The 14879-nt window shown below is 41.5% G+C and overlaps 2 protein-coding genes across 3 annotated transcripts in view; both read right to left on the bottom strand.

The window, feature by feature from the left end:
- The window catches only part of vars1 (valyl-tRNA synthetase 1), a 45102-nt gene extending 42748 nt beyond the window's left edge, over window positions 1–2354 (bottom strand). The window contains exon 1 of the mRNA XM_037537006.1: window positions 1994–2354. Within this exon, the coding sequence (XP_037392903.1) occupies window positions 1994–2257 (264 nt within the window). The 5' untranslated portion in view covers window positions 2258–2354. The remainder of the gene's footprint in view (window positions 1–1993) is intronic.
- A 6027-nt stretch (window positions 2355–8381) lies between these two features.
- Window positions 8382–14879, bottom strand: part of ino80e (INO80 complex subunit E) — a 9168-nt gene continuing 2670 nt past the window's right edge. The window contains exons 5-8 of one of the 2 annotated variants that reach the window (XM_017706063.2): window positions 14800–14872; window positions 12951–13068; window positions 11724–11822; window positions 8382–9512 (exon numbers count right to left, since the gene is read on the bottom strand). In XM_017706063.2, the coding sequence (XP_017561552.1) occupies window positions 9306–9512; window positions 11724–11822; window positions 12951–13068; window positions 14800–14872 (497 nt within the window). In that variant the 3' untranslated portion in view covers window positions 8382–9305. The remainder of the gene's footprint in view (window positions 9513–11723; window positions 11823–12950; window positions 13069–14799; window positions 14873–14879) is intronic. The other variant, XM_017706064.2, reaches the window with a different exon arrangement.

Here is a 14879-nt window from a genome sequence, read left to right as displayed (position 1 = left end):
TAGACTCTATCATTGGGAGATTGCAAGTTCAATCGTCAGCAATCAGCAATAAGTCTATTAGAGCTCACTTAACAAGTTGCCCTGGTTTGAGCTAAAAGTTTGATGATTTAGGTATGCAGTTTGCATTAGCTAACTAAAGAAACAATCTTCGAACACAAAGCATGCCTTGGCTGAGCAAATACATTTGAAGCAAGGAGAAAATTGTGTGCTAAGGATGTACATGGGGATTCGGTTAACCAGCCAAGGTGCCAATACCAAAATGGCTGTTTGTTTAATTTCATCACAGAAAGTCCATCTTTTTTCATATTCACCACTGTTTTACCACCAGCAACCTTATAAACATCATATGGACGAAAGTATTGGGACATACGTCTTAATCATTGAATTCAGGTGTTTCAGTCAGTCCCATTGCCACAGGCGTATAAAATCAAGCAGCTAGCCATGCAGTCTCTTTACACACATTTGTGAAAGAATGGGTCATAGATTTTCCACGATCAACTGTGAGCAGTGTTATTGAAGCGTTTAGAAACCACAGCAGCTCAGCCACAAAGTGTCACACCACGTAAAGTTACAGAGCGGGTTGCCGAGTGCTGAGGAGCATAGAACATAAAAGTCACCAATGCTCTGCTGTCTCAGTAACTGCAGATTTCAGACCTCATCTGGCATTAACACCAGCATAAAAACTGTGTGCCGGGAATTTCATGGCATGGGTTTCCATGGCTGAGCAGCTGCATGCAAGCCTAACATCACCAATCACAATGCCAAGCATCGAATGGAGAAGCACGCTGCCACTGGACTCTGGAGCAGTGGAAACATATTATGTGGAGTAACGAATCACACTTCTCTATCTGTCAGTCTGATGGAAGAGTCTGGGTTTGGTGAATGCCAGGAGAACATTACCTGCATGACTGCATTGTGCCAACTGTAAAGTTTGGTGGAGGAGGGATGATGCTATGGGGGTGTTTTTCAGGGGTTGGCTTAGACCCCTTAGTTCCAGTGCTTCAGCAGACCAAGACAGTTTCGATGACTACATGCTTCCAACGTTGTGGGAACAGTTTGGGGAAGAACCTTTTCTGTTCCAGCATGACTGAGCCCCATTGGTCCATAAAGGCCTGGCTGGGTGAGTTTGGTGTGGAAGAACTTGATCAGCCTGCACAGAGCCCTGACCTCAACCCTACTGGACACGTTTGGAATGAATTAGAACAGAAATTATGAGCCAGGCCCATCTCGCCCAACATCTCTGTCTAACCTCAGACACTGGATACTCTTCTGGATTAATGGGCAACAACAGACTCTCCAAAATCTTGTAGAAACCTTTCCAGAAGAGTGGGAGCTGTTAGAGCTGCAAAGGGGGACCGACTCTGTAATAATGCGTATGGATATAGAATGGGGTATCTTAAAAGCTCCCAATACTTTTGTCCGTATAGTGCATAAAAACGCAGAAGATAGTGCAGGTTCATTGGTAGTTTTTGAATACTATATTTGTGTTGCAGTCATGGCGACCCCTGGTTCCTATCGCCACCACTGTAAAGAAATCTGAACCTGTAAGTTTCTCTACAGTAACCCAGTTAACATCAAACCACTCTGAATGACTTACATCTCAACCATTGCTAGGTAATCTCAAACAGACTTGGTGATACTGTATGACGCAGTGTTGTCTATAAAAATGGACAGAAGTACAAATAAACTCGGGCTCAAAATGGATGTTGTATACTTTTACCCATTTTAATTTCATTAAGCAAGCCTCTTTGCACAATGCTAATTGGTGGACATAAGCTTCCATTACTGAGCTACATTAGCCTCAAAGGTCCAGTGCAAAACCAAACATGTCTTAGCTGATCAGCTATATTTGATTACTTGCTGAACCTTCGCTTTAATATCTAACAGTGACGCTGCAATTTGGTTACAGCTCACGCTCTGACTGCCTCCCTAACAGCAAATGTGCTGAATCACAGAGCAGCAAAGGGAAACTTATGAAGGGAACGGAGCCTACCGTCTCCTCTGCTGCTCCTTTGCCCCATCCGTTGTTGTGGCTCAGGTGGAGGGCCGTGTAGACGCTGCTTTGGCAGCCAGGATGGTGCAAGGAGGTGAAGGAGCGTCCAGCCTGAGAGTGGCACCTCCTCTCCAAGCCTGAGTGAGACATGTGTTTTGGCATGGTGCGTCTGTAGAAGCTGTCCTCACAGTGGAGCGGCGGATGGGAGGCCGTGAGCGCTTGAGCCAGCAGGCCCAGCGTGAGAGCTGCAGCAGCCCCCAGCATGGTCACAACAACACTGACCAACACGCTTCAGCTTCAGCAGCTTCAGCACTGCAGCCTGGCACTGCCTGCTACTGACAGCGCTGAACCAGCAATTACCCTCAACAACAGCCTGCAAATCTCTCTCTCTCTCTCCCTCACTCTCTCTCTCTCTCCTTTTTCTCCTGTCTCTCTTTCCTTCTTTGTTTTTCTTCTTTCTCTCCTCCTCCTCTAAGCGTTTCAACTATGTAGGAAGAGGCCGAGTTGCTTTCCTTTCTCTCTCTCTCTCTCTCTGTTTCTTGTAAATCAAGTCTTTCTCTCGCTCTCTTTTCTTTCTTCACTTTCCCTCCTTCTTGCTTTCTTGCTCTCTTTAGTTCTGCTTTCTTAACTATGCATAAAGAGCCTGAGCCACTTTCTTCTCTCTCTCTCTCCCTCTCTCTCTCTATTTTGTACATCAATTCCAGCAATTACAGTCAGCAAGACCCTGCAAGTCTGTCCTTATGTCCCCTCCTTCTCCTCCTTCTATCTGCTCCAGCTGTCTTGAGTTGTTTCTTACTCCTCTCTCTCTCTCTCTCTCTCTCTCTCTCCCTCTCCCTCTCTCTCTCTCTCTCTCTCTCTCTCTCTCTCTCTCTCTCTATCTTTTATGAATCAGTTTCTCTGGCAACAGCTCATCTGCAATGTACACAAACCTGTGCACACACCCTCACACACCTATCACCTTTACCTGTAGGTCAGCATTCTCCAATACACATGCACACACACACATACACACACACACACACACACACACACACACACACACATACATTGAGCAGGCAGCCATACATTCTCTTTCACCCACTCACACACACACACAGAGCTATGCTAAGAGTTTAAAGGAATAGTGCAGTCCAAAAAAAAAGCTAATGTTGCTAACAGTGAATGAAGGTGAATAGCCACCAATTAGCATTATGCAATCATAGTAGCATTACAGAATTTTGCTAGCCCCCATTCGTTGTTCGACACGTTAGCATGTTTGGTTCAACTATTTTCATGACTGCACAGTCACACTGGTTTCACGGCACTTACTGAATCATTTATAATAGTTACTTACTAATTAATAATACACATCTTCTAAGCCGCTTCTCCTTCTGGGTCGCGGGGGGTGCTGGAGCCTATCCCAGCGGTCATCGGGCGGAAGGCAGGATACACCCTGGACAGGTCGCCAGTCCATCGCAGGACAGACAGACAAACACATTCACTCACACCCAGGGGCAATTTAGGGGCAATTGGCCTGACTGCATGTCTTTGGACTGTGGGAGGAAAACCACACAGACATTGGGAGAACACATAACTCCACACAAAGCCAATTAATAATAGCTACTGATTAATTCATAATAAGTACTCAGTACTTGATAGCAGTTACTGAGTAATTCATAATAGTTAATGAACCATTAATATCAGTTACTGAATAATTAATAATAGATACTGAATTATTAAGTGTTAGTGAGTAACTCATGTTCGTTACTGAATAAGTAATTGTAGTTACTGAATAATTTATAGTAGTTACTGGACACGTCATTGTAGTTAGTGAATCATTTGTATTTGTTACTGAATGATTCATTGTAGATACTGGATAATTAGTAGCAAAAACTGCATAATTCATATTAAAACTACATACTTCATAGCAGCTACTGAAAAATTCATAATAATTACTGAATAATTAATAGTAGATAATTAATAATTAATTAACTGGTTGAAAGTGTGTTTGTAGTGTGACTGAGTAGCTCTGGTGTTGTGTTTGCCTGACGGGAGTCAACCTCACTCCTAACTACAGCAAATGACATGATAGAAAAGAGCATTCAGACAGTGTTGCATCTTCTACATACCGCTGTAGTCGGATCAAAACCTTGTATCTCTAAAATTGTAACTTTACAGGAGAAGGCAAAAACATACTTTACTTCTAATGTAAGTCAATAGGACCAGACTTTTTTCCAAGTAATTTTAGGTCATTTCTGTTGGTCCATTCATCATGGAATTTACACACAATATATAGGACAATGGGTATTTTCAAATTATGTAAAAAACTGAAAAACGACAAAAATGGAGATGCGAGGTTTTGTTCCGACAGCAGCGATATGCTGAGCTGGCTCATAAATTGAACAGCTACAGATCATATGCGTGCCAGAATAGTAATAATAAATACATACTTGTGTATACAAGACTATGCATTAGATATTCTGCTGAAAAAAAATACTCAGTGAGTGTGTTTACATGCACTTAATAATCCGATGACTGCAGAAAATCTGATTTTGTCCCTGATCAGACCAACACATTTACATGCAGTTGAGTAAACAGATAAAGGGGAAACTCATGACTCAGACAGTGATCAGATTTCTGCTTTGCAACCGGCCAATAAAGTCACAGAAGACGTGACATAAACATAATGGAAAACTCAAACTTTATGCCACAGCTTTTTTTTCAACATTGCTTCACTTTACCTGAAAATATGAACATACATCATCTAGAAGATGAAGAATAGTTAAATCCTTCCTTTCGTCAAGCATGTAGTCGGTTTAAGGGTCGCTCCAAAAGTGTTTTGTTGCGTCTCGCAGCAACACTGCTCGCTTATTTCCGGTACCGCGGCCTGTTTTGCATATGCGCAGACTGAAAGAAATCAGAGTAAGAGCTCACATGCACTGAGAAATCTGATTACTGAGCTAAAATCCAGCCTCTTGATCGGATTTCTTACTCCGATCTAAGAAGTCAGAGTATGCCTGCAGAAATCTGATTATGATTGGCTTGAGTATATGCACCATTACTAGTACTGTGATTATGTTACTACATACTGTGACTCTGATACACCGTTTGATGTCTTAAAGACACACTGTTGAATAAGTAACGTAACCTGGTGAAAGACTGACCTGCAGTTCAACAGAACTGATGCACTCAGACTCCTGATTACGGATGGCTGTGGCATCACCTGGACAGCTGCGGCACTCATGAACCCAAATTGAATTATTTTGACCAAAATAATTACCTTTTTTGGTTGGTCATTTTGTTCAAGCACAGTCACAAAATTAATTTCTTAGAAAGCTAATTGGCATATTGAGGCCTTCTGTAATATCAATAATGGAGAGGCCAATATCACAACGTCCTGCAGTCCTAATAGTAGCATAAGACAAAAACAACCAGACTGTTGCAAATGAGTTTGAAGGCAAAGAATCTGGCTGTGGAAGGCCAGGAAAGGGTGTGCGCAGGTTTGCTGGTATGACTAGAGTGAGCCAGCAGACTCTGTGTGTGTGTGTGTGTGTTGTAACACTACCCTGCATAGCTGCACGTCTGAGCTGATCTCTATGAGCTTAAGGGCAAAACAGGTGTGGCTGTAAGAAAGACTCTCTCCCCGTTCTTTTTTATTTGATTCCTTGAGTAACCTGCCCTACAAAACAAGATGAACTGGATCAGACACAGCAGTGCTGCTGGAGTTTTTAAACACCTCAGTGTCTCTGCTGGACTGAGAATAGTCCACCAACCAAAAATATCCAGCCAACAGTGTCCTGTGGGCAGTGTCCTGTGACCACTGATGAAGGACTAGAGGATGACCAACACAAACTGTGCAGCAGCAGATGAGCTGTCGTCTCTGACTTTACATCTACAAGGTGGACTGACGAGGTAGGAGTGTCCAATAGAGTGGACAGTGAGTGGACACAGCTTTTAAAAATTCCAGCAGCACTGCTGAGTCTGATCCACTCAGACCAGCACAATACACACTAACACACCACCACCACGTCAGTGTTACTACAGTGCTGAGAATGATCCACCACCCAAATAGTACCTGCTCTGTGAGGGTCTAAGGGGGTCCTGACCACTGAAGAACAGGGTAACAGAGTATCAGAGAAACAGATGGACTACAGTCTGTAACTGTAGAACTACAGAGTGCAGCTATACAGTAAGTGGAGCTGATCAAATGGACAGTGAGCGTAGAAACAAGGAGGTGGTCAGAATGTTGTGCCTGTTGTTTTAACTTGCACTTGTAGATGGAGCAACGAACTGAGTTCACTGACAGTGGTTTTCTGAAGTGTTCCTGAGCCCATGTGGGAATATCCGCTACAGAATGATGTGGGTTTTTAATGCAGTGCCACCTGAGGGATCGAAGGTCACGGGGATTCAATGTTGATTTTCTTTGAATCTTTTGATGATATAATGGACTGTAGATGATGAAATCCCTAAATTCCTGCAGTTGCACGCTGAGAAACGTTGTTCTTAAACTGTTGGACTGTTTGCTCACGCAGTTGTTCACAAAGTGGTGAACCTCGCCCCGTCCTTGCTTATGAACGACTGAGCCTTTCAGGGATGCTCCCTTTATGCCCATTCATGACACTCACCTGTTTCCAATTAACCTGTTCACCTGTGGAATGTTCCAATCAGGTGTCTTTTGAGCATTCCACAACTTTCCCAGTCTTTTGTTGCCCCTGTCCCAACTTCTTTGGAACATGTTGCAGGCATCAAATTCAAAAACAGTGAAAAAACAAAGTTTATCCGTTTGAACATTAAATATCTTGTCTTTGTAGCGTATTCAATTGAATATAGGTTGAAAAGGATTTGCAAATCATCGTATTCTGTTTTTATTTGTTTTACACAACGTCCCAACTTCATTGGAATTGGGGTTGTATATGCTGAACATTTCAGACACATGATCACTTATCTAGACAACTGCACTTCCAAATATAATTTCACAGAAAAGGAGACGAAAGGTTTTGTTCTATTCTTTATTACACCAAAAATATTCACCATAAAAACTGGTGAAAAGTCAAGGTATAAAGACACTGGATTATAATACACCATATAGTACCACGCTTCATCTTCTGACTTCCAAAAACAACACCGCCATATACGAAATGGATGTTAACAACAAATCTATTTTACCAAGTTTCCCCCCTTACGCCAAGTGCAGTCAATCAGCCAAGCCAAGGTGCTCAAAGTTAGGCCTTTTTTAGAACGAGGCTAACGTAGCTAACAAGAAAAGATCGTCAAAACCTCAATTCAGTCTTGTTTCTGTACATTTACCCGTTTGTTTTCAATAACAGTGTTTCATATGATGTCAGAAGCAAGATTATAAGAGTTTACTGAACAGTCTGTTGTGGTGCGCGCAGGTCAAGTGTGTGATGACTTTAGCATGCTATACCCCTATTACGTGTTAGCTACATTAGCATCACAGCTCCACCATAAAACCAAAGAAAGGTGGCTGATGCTAATTTACCATAAAAGGGGGATTTTAAATGTGTTTTTGGCCACATCACCACTTTAATCTGTGACAAGACAGTGAAAATGGTGAGAATTATCAGGTCTTTGTTTCCCACAGAGCAAACTAGCATGAGCAAGAGTGCAAACAGTAATTAGCCGTCCAGCTCAGTGAGGCCCACCAGGCTGGCCGGCTGCAGACCGGTTACTTTCACACTGCCTTTGGACGACTTTCTACATGTCTGTAGACATACACTGGTCAGGCCCAACATCATGACCACCTTATTGTTTCTACGCTCATTGTCCAGGTTATCAGCTCCACTTACTGTATAGCTGCACTCTGTAGTTCTACAGTTACAGACTGTAGTCCATCTGTTTCTCTGATACTCTGTTACCGTGTTCTTCAGTGATCAGGACCCCCATGGACCCTCACAGAGCAGGTACTATTTGGGTGGTGGATCGTTCTCAACACTGCATTGACACTGATGTGGTGGTGGTGTGTTGGTGTGTGTTGCGCTGGTCTGAGTGGATAAGACACAGCAGTGCTAAAAGGGGGCACAGCAGGTAAAAGTACGCAGAGAAACAGATGGACTACAGTCTGTAACTGTAGAACTACAGAGTGCATCTATACAGTAAGTGGAGCTGATAAAACAGACAATGAGTGTAAAAACAAGGAGGTGGTCATGATGTTATGCCAGATCGATGTACACTAGCATGCTAGAATATCTGAATCTGCTCACAAAAAGGTGACGAAATGTACAATCCTAGTGAATAGAGGTTATCATTAGGGCTGGGTATCATTCAGAAATTCAATACCAGTATCTTACATCTGCTGGGCTCGTTTTTGGAGCTATTGGTTTCTATTTTGTTTTGTTCATCATTTATTGTTGGGTATTTGTTATCAGTCTTTTGTGTTTCCCTCTCCTTCAAGTACCTGCTGCTTAAGCTACATCGTAAATATGTTCTTAATGTCTCGGCTTATTAAATTGGAGATGTTTTTTTTTTTTTAATCATAAATGATTCCTGAACATTATAACCTTTCTTTTAAACTACAAACGATAGTGGGTGCGACTTAAACCAGAAATACACTTTTTTACACCTTTTTAATTACTTAAATATGATTTAAATAAGAATACTAATGTAGGGAGAGGTTTTATAGATTTGGGCAGAAACAATGTTGACCGCGTTTGCATGGCTTACTGCAGAAGCCCATTCTCACCACATAAAATAAAATAAAATAAAAATCCACCACCTATTTTTTTTTGTGACGTAAATCGTTGTGCCATTATTTCATGATATTCTGAAAAACACACATTATTTTGAGATACTACCTAATTTTCTGAAATGCAAAGTTATTATTTTGAGATCTCATTATTCTGAGAATTGTTCTCATTATTTTTAGAAACTTTCTGTTGTTTTCATCTCAAAATAATCATAAACCATGTCAGAATAATGACTAAGAATTTCAAATTAATGACAGAATATCAACATAATGTGATAGTATTGCAAAATAATGGCGTAGCAAATCACTTAATAATTCAAAAACAATAATTAGGTTTTGTTTATTGGACTTGTTCAGGTGGTGGGAACAGCTTATTGATAGTATATCAATGAATACAAAATTCCATGGACACAAAAGGGTATTAATAACATGATTTCAGAACAAGCATTATTGGCTTATGGATGCAAAGACTGACTACTTAGGTACTGAAATTTGATACTGAATGAGAAATTTTCAATAGTAATTAATACGAAGTATTTTCGGTATACAGCCCTTGTTGTTATGGCGAATAGATATTGTTTTTACATGGTGTTTCTTTGAAGTTGCACCCCGACTGATGGTAAAAACACATCACTCATTAGGAATGTCAATGACCAGTTCAGCTTCTTCTCCCTCTCCTCTCTCCTCCTCTCCTCCATCGCTTTCTGCTTCGCTCTCTCCTTCTTCCTCGGCGGCGTCTCCGCTCAGCATCTGCCGCGGGACCCAGCTGAACGGGCCGGACGAACCCGCGCCTTGAGCACCGCCTGCTGGGTAATTAGAAGCCAAAGGAGAGACCACCTGGGGGAGGAGAGATTGAGACAGACAGAGGACACTGTGACAAAGAAACAAAACAAGGTGTTTGGGTTCCCTTTAAAGGGACAGCTCAACTAAAAATCTCATTTACGCAGCTGCCACATTGTCTCAGATAGAGCCGATTAGCAAGGGCATATTTGGTGTCTTTAGTTTTGCGCTGGATCCACTGGAGGCTAATGTAGCCAAAAACTAATGGAAGCTTACACTCTGCCAATCAGCATGATGCTAACTTCAAGCCTGTTAATGAAAGTAATCTTAAAAGGATACTCCAGCTAATATGACGTGGCAAATGGTGGTGCTGAGGAGGCTGCAGCACCCCTAGATTTCAGGAAGGCAACTGCATAACAAACTTGAGCATTACAAAGACCCATTTTCACTTGTTATATTTCTGCATCTCCTTCAACGCCTATGCCACACTGGTGTCAGATGTGGGATAGTGCCCTCCACCAGGGGTCTAAAGTGGAATGACACTTCAAAGTAATTCAAGGTAGACAGCAAAAAGGGCGACGAAAGATCATGGGGGACGGCGGTGCCGGCAAGAGGGAGACCAGCGAAAGTGTACATAATCATCTTCTGTAATAATAATGCTTTACAAACCACTATATCTCGCGTTACATATGTTTTGCAGTGTTAAGCCTCCCTGTGTGACTGTGGGCGATACACCTGGTCGCTGTGCCACATGTCAACAATCTGATTGGTCACCGCTCAGCTCATCTGAATGAGTATATCCATAATGAGAGTGAAGATGGGCATCTTCAGTCGTGTCAGTTATATGCACATCTCATTGTTTCTGGCCTCATTGTAGTGCTTTATACTGACGCATTCTGCTTGATGTAAATTATGAAAAGATAAAAAAATAAAAATAATTTTGTATGATGTCATTATTCACATCATCTGAATGCTGCTTGCAATTTCAGCACCCCCAACTTCCCGCATCCCTGTCCCACAGCGGTGTTGCGGTAGTCTCTAGAGTTGAGACTAGAATGGGAAAACTAGGAAAACCTACTGATGATGCATCTTGAATTCTTCAAAAAGACTGTTTTGAAATGCTTTCTTTTGTTCTCCCATTAGTTAGGACACTTTTCTCTGGCTGGAAGCACAAACACATACAAGTGCTGAATAAAAACAGAATCACGGTTCTCTATGGCTACATTTACACAGCAGGTAGAAGTGGCCCAAATCCGATCTTTTTCTTCATATGTGACACAGATGCGTGTCTGTGTGTCAGTGTGAACAGCAAAAAACACACTGAATCTGATTTGAGACGGTTTCATGTGGTACTGAGATCCAATACATATCTGATCTGTGGCAATGCAACTCGGTCTGAACAGCCAGATCAGAATTCATGCGACTTTTACATCAATCCAACTTGACATTCGTCATAATTTCACGCCGCTGAGACTCACATTTAGGCTGATGTTTCTGCACCAAAAAAATTAGAATAGACTCATTAACGGTGAACTCTAACACATTCTGGGTGATGAGCGCAGCTGTCAACCATTGGAACTTCATAATCGCTCCTGTGATGCTGGTGTTTGCTGGCCGTCGTGATTGTTGACCTCTGGACGAGCCGCGTGAAGCGTTGTTGTTTTGTGGGTCGGTTTAGGAGCTGATCTGTTCAGACTGATGTCACATACAGGTCACATTTAAAAGATAATGTGAACAGCCAAACAAAACCAATCAGATTTGGTGAGAAAATCAGACTTGGGCTCTTTTACCTGCTGTGTAAACGTGATTTTGTTTGATGACTGAAATAAGAGTTACACTAATGCAGGCTCTTTTTAGCCTGGAGATCAGTGGCTAGGCTAGTTAAGTATTGGTTAGAACCTTAGAGAGTCACAATGGTTGTATGACATATTTGCATAATGCATGCTGGGTATTGTAGTGAAAGTACAAAAGCATGAATGCAATACAGCATTAGAAAAGTATGACAGTATGTCATACAGCGTCAGACACCACATTAGCAAGTCTATTAGAGATACTTAACAACACAGTTAGAAGCAAAACTCAGACACAAAACATGTTTTGGCTGATCGACGACATTTGAGATGAGGGGAGAGCTGTAAAAACGTGATCTTCAGCCAAATGATCACTTTTCAATGTAATGGAGAGCAAAAATGATCTTAAAAGAAAAGATTAGTCACTCCAGGCATCACTGTTCTCTTTTTTTTCTCTATATACACCTCCCTCTCTCACCTTTCCTGCAGGCTCTTTCCTTTGTTTGGACGGTTTTGTTTTTCTCTCTTTCTTCACTCGCTCAGCAGAGGGAGCCAAATAGTCAGGAGGAAAGGGTAACTGTTCACCACACACGCACATATCCACACATACAGCGCCCACCCAAGAGGATGTGTGTGATTCCAGCAGTCCAAAATAAGCAGATGGTAGGGCGAAGGGACAACAGAAAAGAGAAAGGAAACAATGAATGAATAAAATGCCAAAACTAACAAATAACGGAAATTATACGCAAAAGAAATATATCAAAAGCCATGAGCTGACGTATGATGAGGTGGATGGTAGAACTGAACAATTAATGAATCATTTTTAAATCAAAATCTCAATTTGAAGGAGCTGCAGTTTTAATTCTATGCTAAATATATCCTTGTTACACAATATTAACAAGTTTCAATGGCATTTTTCTTCTATGTAGTCCTTTGATGGTACTATTCGAGTTGTTTTACGCACCAAAAATCATCACTCATTCATAATTCATTTTTACACGACCATTTTCCAACTTCTCTTTATCCCTTAGAATTATACAGGCTGTTTTTGTTATTGGACGTTTAATGTAAATCAGCTCTGATTGGCTTTCTTGTACTGTACCTCAGCCTGGAACCGTATTAGCAGCATTCAGGCCGAAAAACCAAGAAAAACTGATGTGCCGGTTAAAGTAAAATGCCTGGCATTTAATTTACAACACTGTGCGAAAGTTTTAGGCATCTAAGCAAATTTTTAAACAGTTTAGCTCAGCAGTGAGTTTATCACAATATACATTAGAATAAAGTCATATTCATAATTCAAATAAACAGAAAAACAATGAAAAGTAACAAGAATTTATTGGCTCCATATTTTTCCTTGACACCTTCACAGAGACTCGTTAATATCATCAATGACATCATGAGCTCAATTTACTGAGCACTGATTGGTCAAACCAGGAGCTGCTTTTTAACTACATATAATACTGGGCTTCCTCGAGGAGAGGCTTTTTGTTTATTCAAATATTAACACTTTTCTCATCAAATAAACACAAACTACACAAATAAATAGATTTTGAAAATGTGTCTTGGGTGCCTAAGACTTTAGTACTGTATATAAAATAGTTGCAAGTAAATCCCAACACTCAAAAACGCTGAAATGAGATTTTCCCCCTTGCAATTCATTCAGCCCTGGTGGATGGTTTGCCCTGTGGTGTGTCCCATTACTGACCGTGTTGAGATACTGGGTGGGGGCTGAGGACTGAAGAGGGGTTGCTCCCGGGCGAGGAAGGAGAGACAGATGGGGGGATGAAGCTGAAGTGATGGGTGGAACTCCAGGGCTCCGCCTCCTAGAAAGAGCGATAAATATGTCAGATACAGCAATACATACAATGAGAAACAGATATTGGTTTTTATTGACTTTTACTGACAATTTTTGCCCAGAATAAAAATGAAAATGTGTTAAAGAAAAGTTAGGAATTTTTGCTTGTTTCCATCCTATTGATTTATGGCAACAGAGTTACTTTACTTGATGACATCATTCCCTGCAGAAACCGCTGTCCCGGGACTTCATACAATAATGAAAAGCTGTATTTGACACATTTCTATTGACAGCTCAGTATACAGGGAGATTCACTCGAAAGAGGCCCTGAATATTCTGTTGTAACTCCTGTTACGACGAACTAATCTGAACCAAAAAATTACGCTACATACCATGACGAATGTGTAATCGATTGCATTATATGTGACGCTGGAAGTGATCTCTCTTTTCTGCCAGACACATGAAGGGGTATGGGATTATGCACCCAGAAGCTGCAAATGGAGGTTAAACGTCACAATGGCCTTCCTCATCACTCCAATGCAAGGGCATCCCGGCTTGTTCAAAGCGCCATATACTGAGGAGCTCATTGTATTTGGTTTTGTTCAGATTGCTTTGTCCTAGTGAGAGTTAGTACAGAATACTGGGGGCCTCTTTCAAGTGAATCTCCCTGTATAGCAGGCTAGAGCACAAGCTAACGCAGAGGGAGGGCTCATTAGGCTTTATTTATGTATGCAGTTCCATGTGATGTGGTAAACCGCTTTTATTTTGATCCTTCAAACCGTCTGCAGCAGTGCAGGCTGAAGCCCAGCTGCAATGTGCTGTAGGTTGCTCTGACAGAACCTGTAACTTGTAGCCCTCTTATACAAATATAGCTTTTAGATGGCTTTTAAAGCGATACCTTCAGCAGACTATGCTGGACAGTGTTCATGGGGAAATGATGGATGAATTTCCGAGCAGCAAATTTACACAAGCAACATCAGTTGTTCACAGTGGTGATGGGAACCAGACGTCTGAAGAGACTGGTCACCAAACTTCCTCCTGGAGTTCTACTTTCCTCCTTCAACCCAGGAGCAGGGCTGGCGAACCCAGGTTTAATGCCTCTAAGACGTGATAAATCACGATTAAATACACAAAATAGTGCGATTGATCAAGATGAAATATTATAATTTGTTTGACAATCACAGTTCAAACTAATTCCCTTGGATGGAAACTTGCATGTAAAGATAATGCTTTCCTCACAATCAAAAACATCCTGGTTGAAGGTTCTAAATTAACTGTCAGTGTCATCTCACAGGTTTCTAGGACACCGTGTTGAGATGCTCTTCACCTGTGTACAATTTTGTACAGTACAAAATCAGGTGTAAAACTAGAACAGTACTAAAACTAGTAAATGCAGAGTGACTGCACAGCTTCAAGCAAGCTCAGATGTTGCTATCCAGTTGCTATGGTTTCCCAGGTTCTTACTAGGGTGTTGCTATGCGGTTGCTATGGTATCCCAAGTTGTTACTAGGGTGTTGCTAGGTGGTTGCTATGGTATCCTACATTGTTAATAGGGTGTTAATAACAGACTCCGTCGTCGCAATATAAGCTGTTTGCACAAACTTTCGCACCCCAAAAAAACCTAAACAAGCGCAACATTTTCAGTCATACCAAACGTTCCAGGGTTGGAAGTGTTGATATCTCAGCTTCGTAATGCCAAACCAGTTTCATAATTGAGCATCAGCAATTTCACTATACACAGCAGTTATGATGGACTCACTTCTTTCCTGCCTCTCGTTCTCTTTCTCTGGGACCCTCTCCATCACTCTCTGAGGACGCTGTGGCATCTGAGTCTGTAAT

The sequence above is a fragment of the Pygocentrus nattereri genome, chromosome 3, assembly GCF_015220715.1.
Source record: "Pygocentrus nattereri isolate fPygNat1 chromosome 3, fPygNat1.pri, whole genome shotgun sequence".
Taxonomy (NCBI): domain Eukaryota; kingdom Metazoa; phylum Chordata; class Actinopteri; order Characiformes; family Serrasalmidae; genus Pygocentrus; species Pygocentrus nattereri.
The sequence above is the reverse complement of the archived record's forward strand: the minus strand, read 5'-3'. Positions and strand labels throughout refer to the sequence as shown.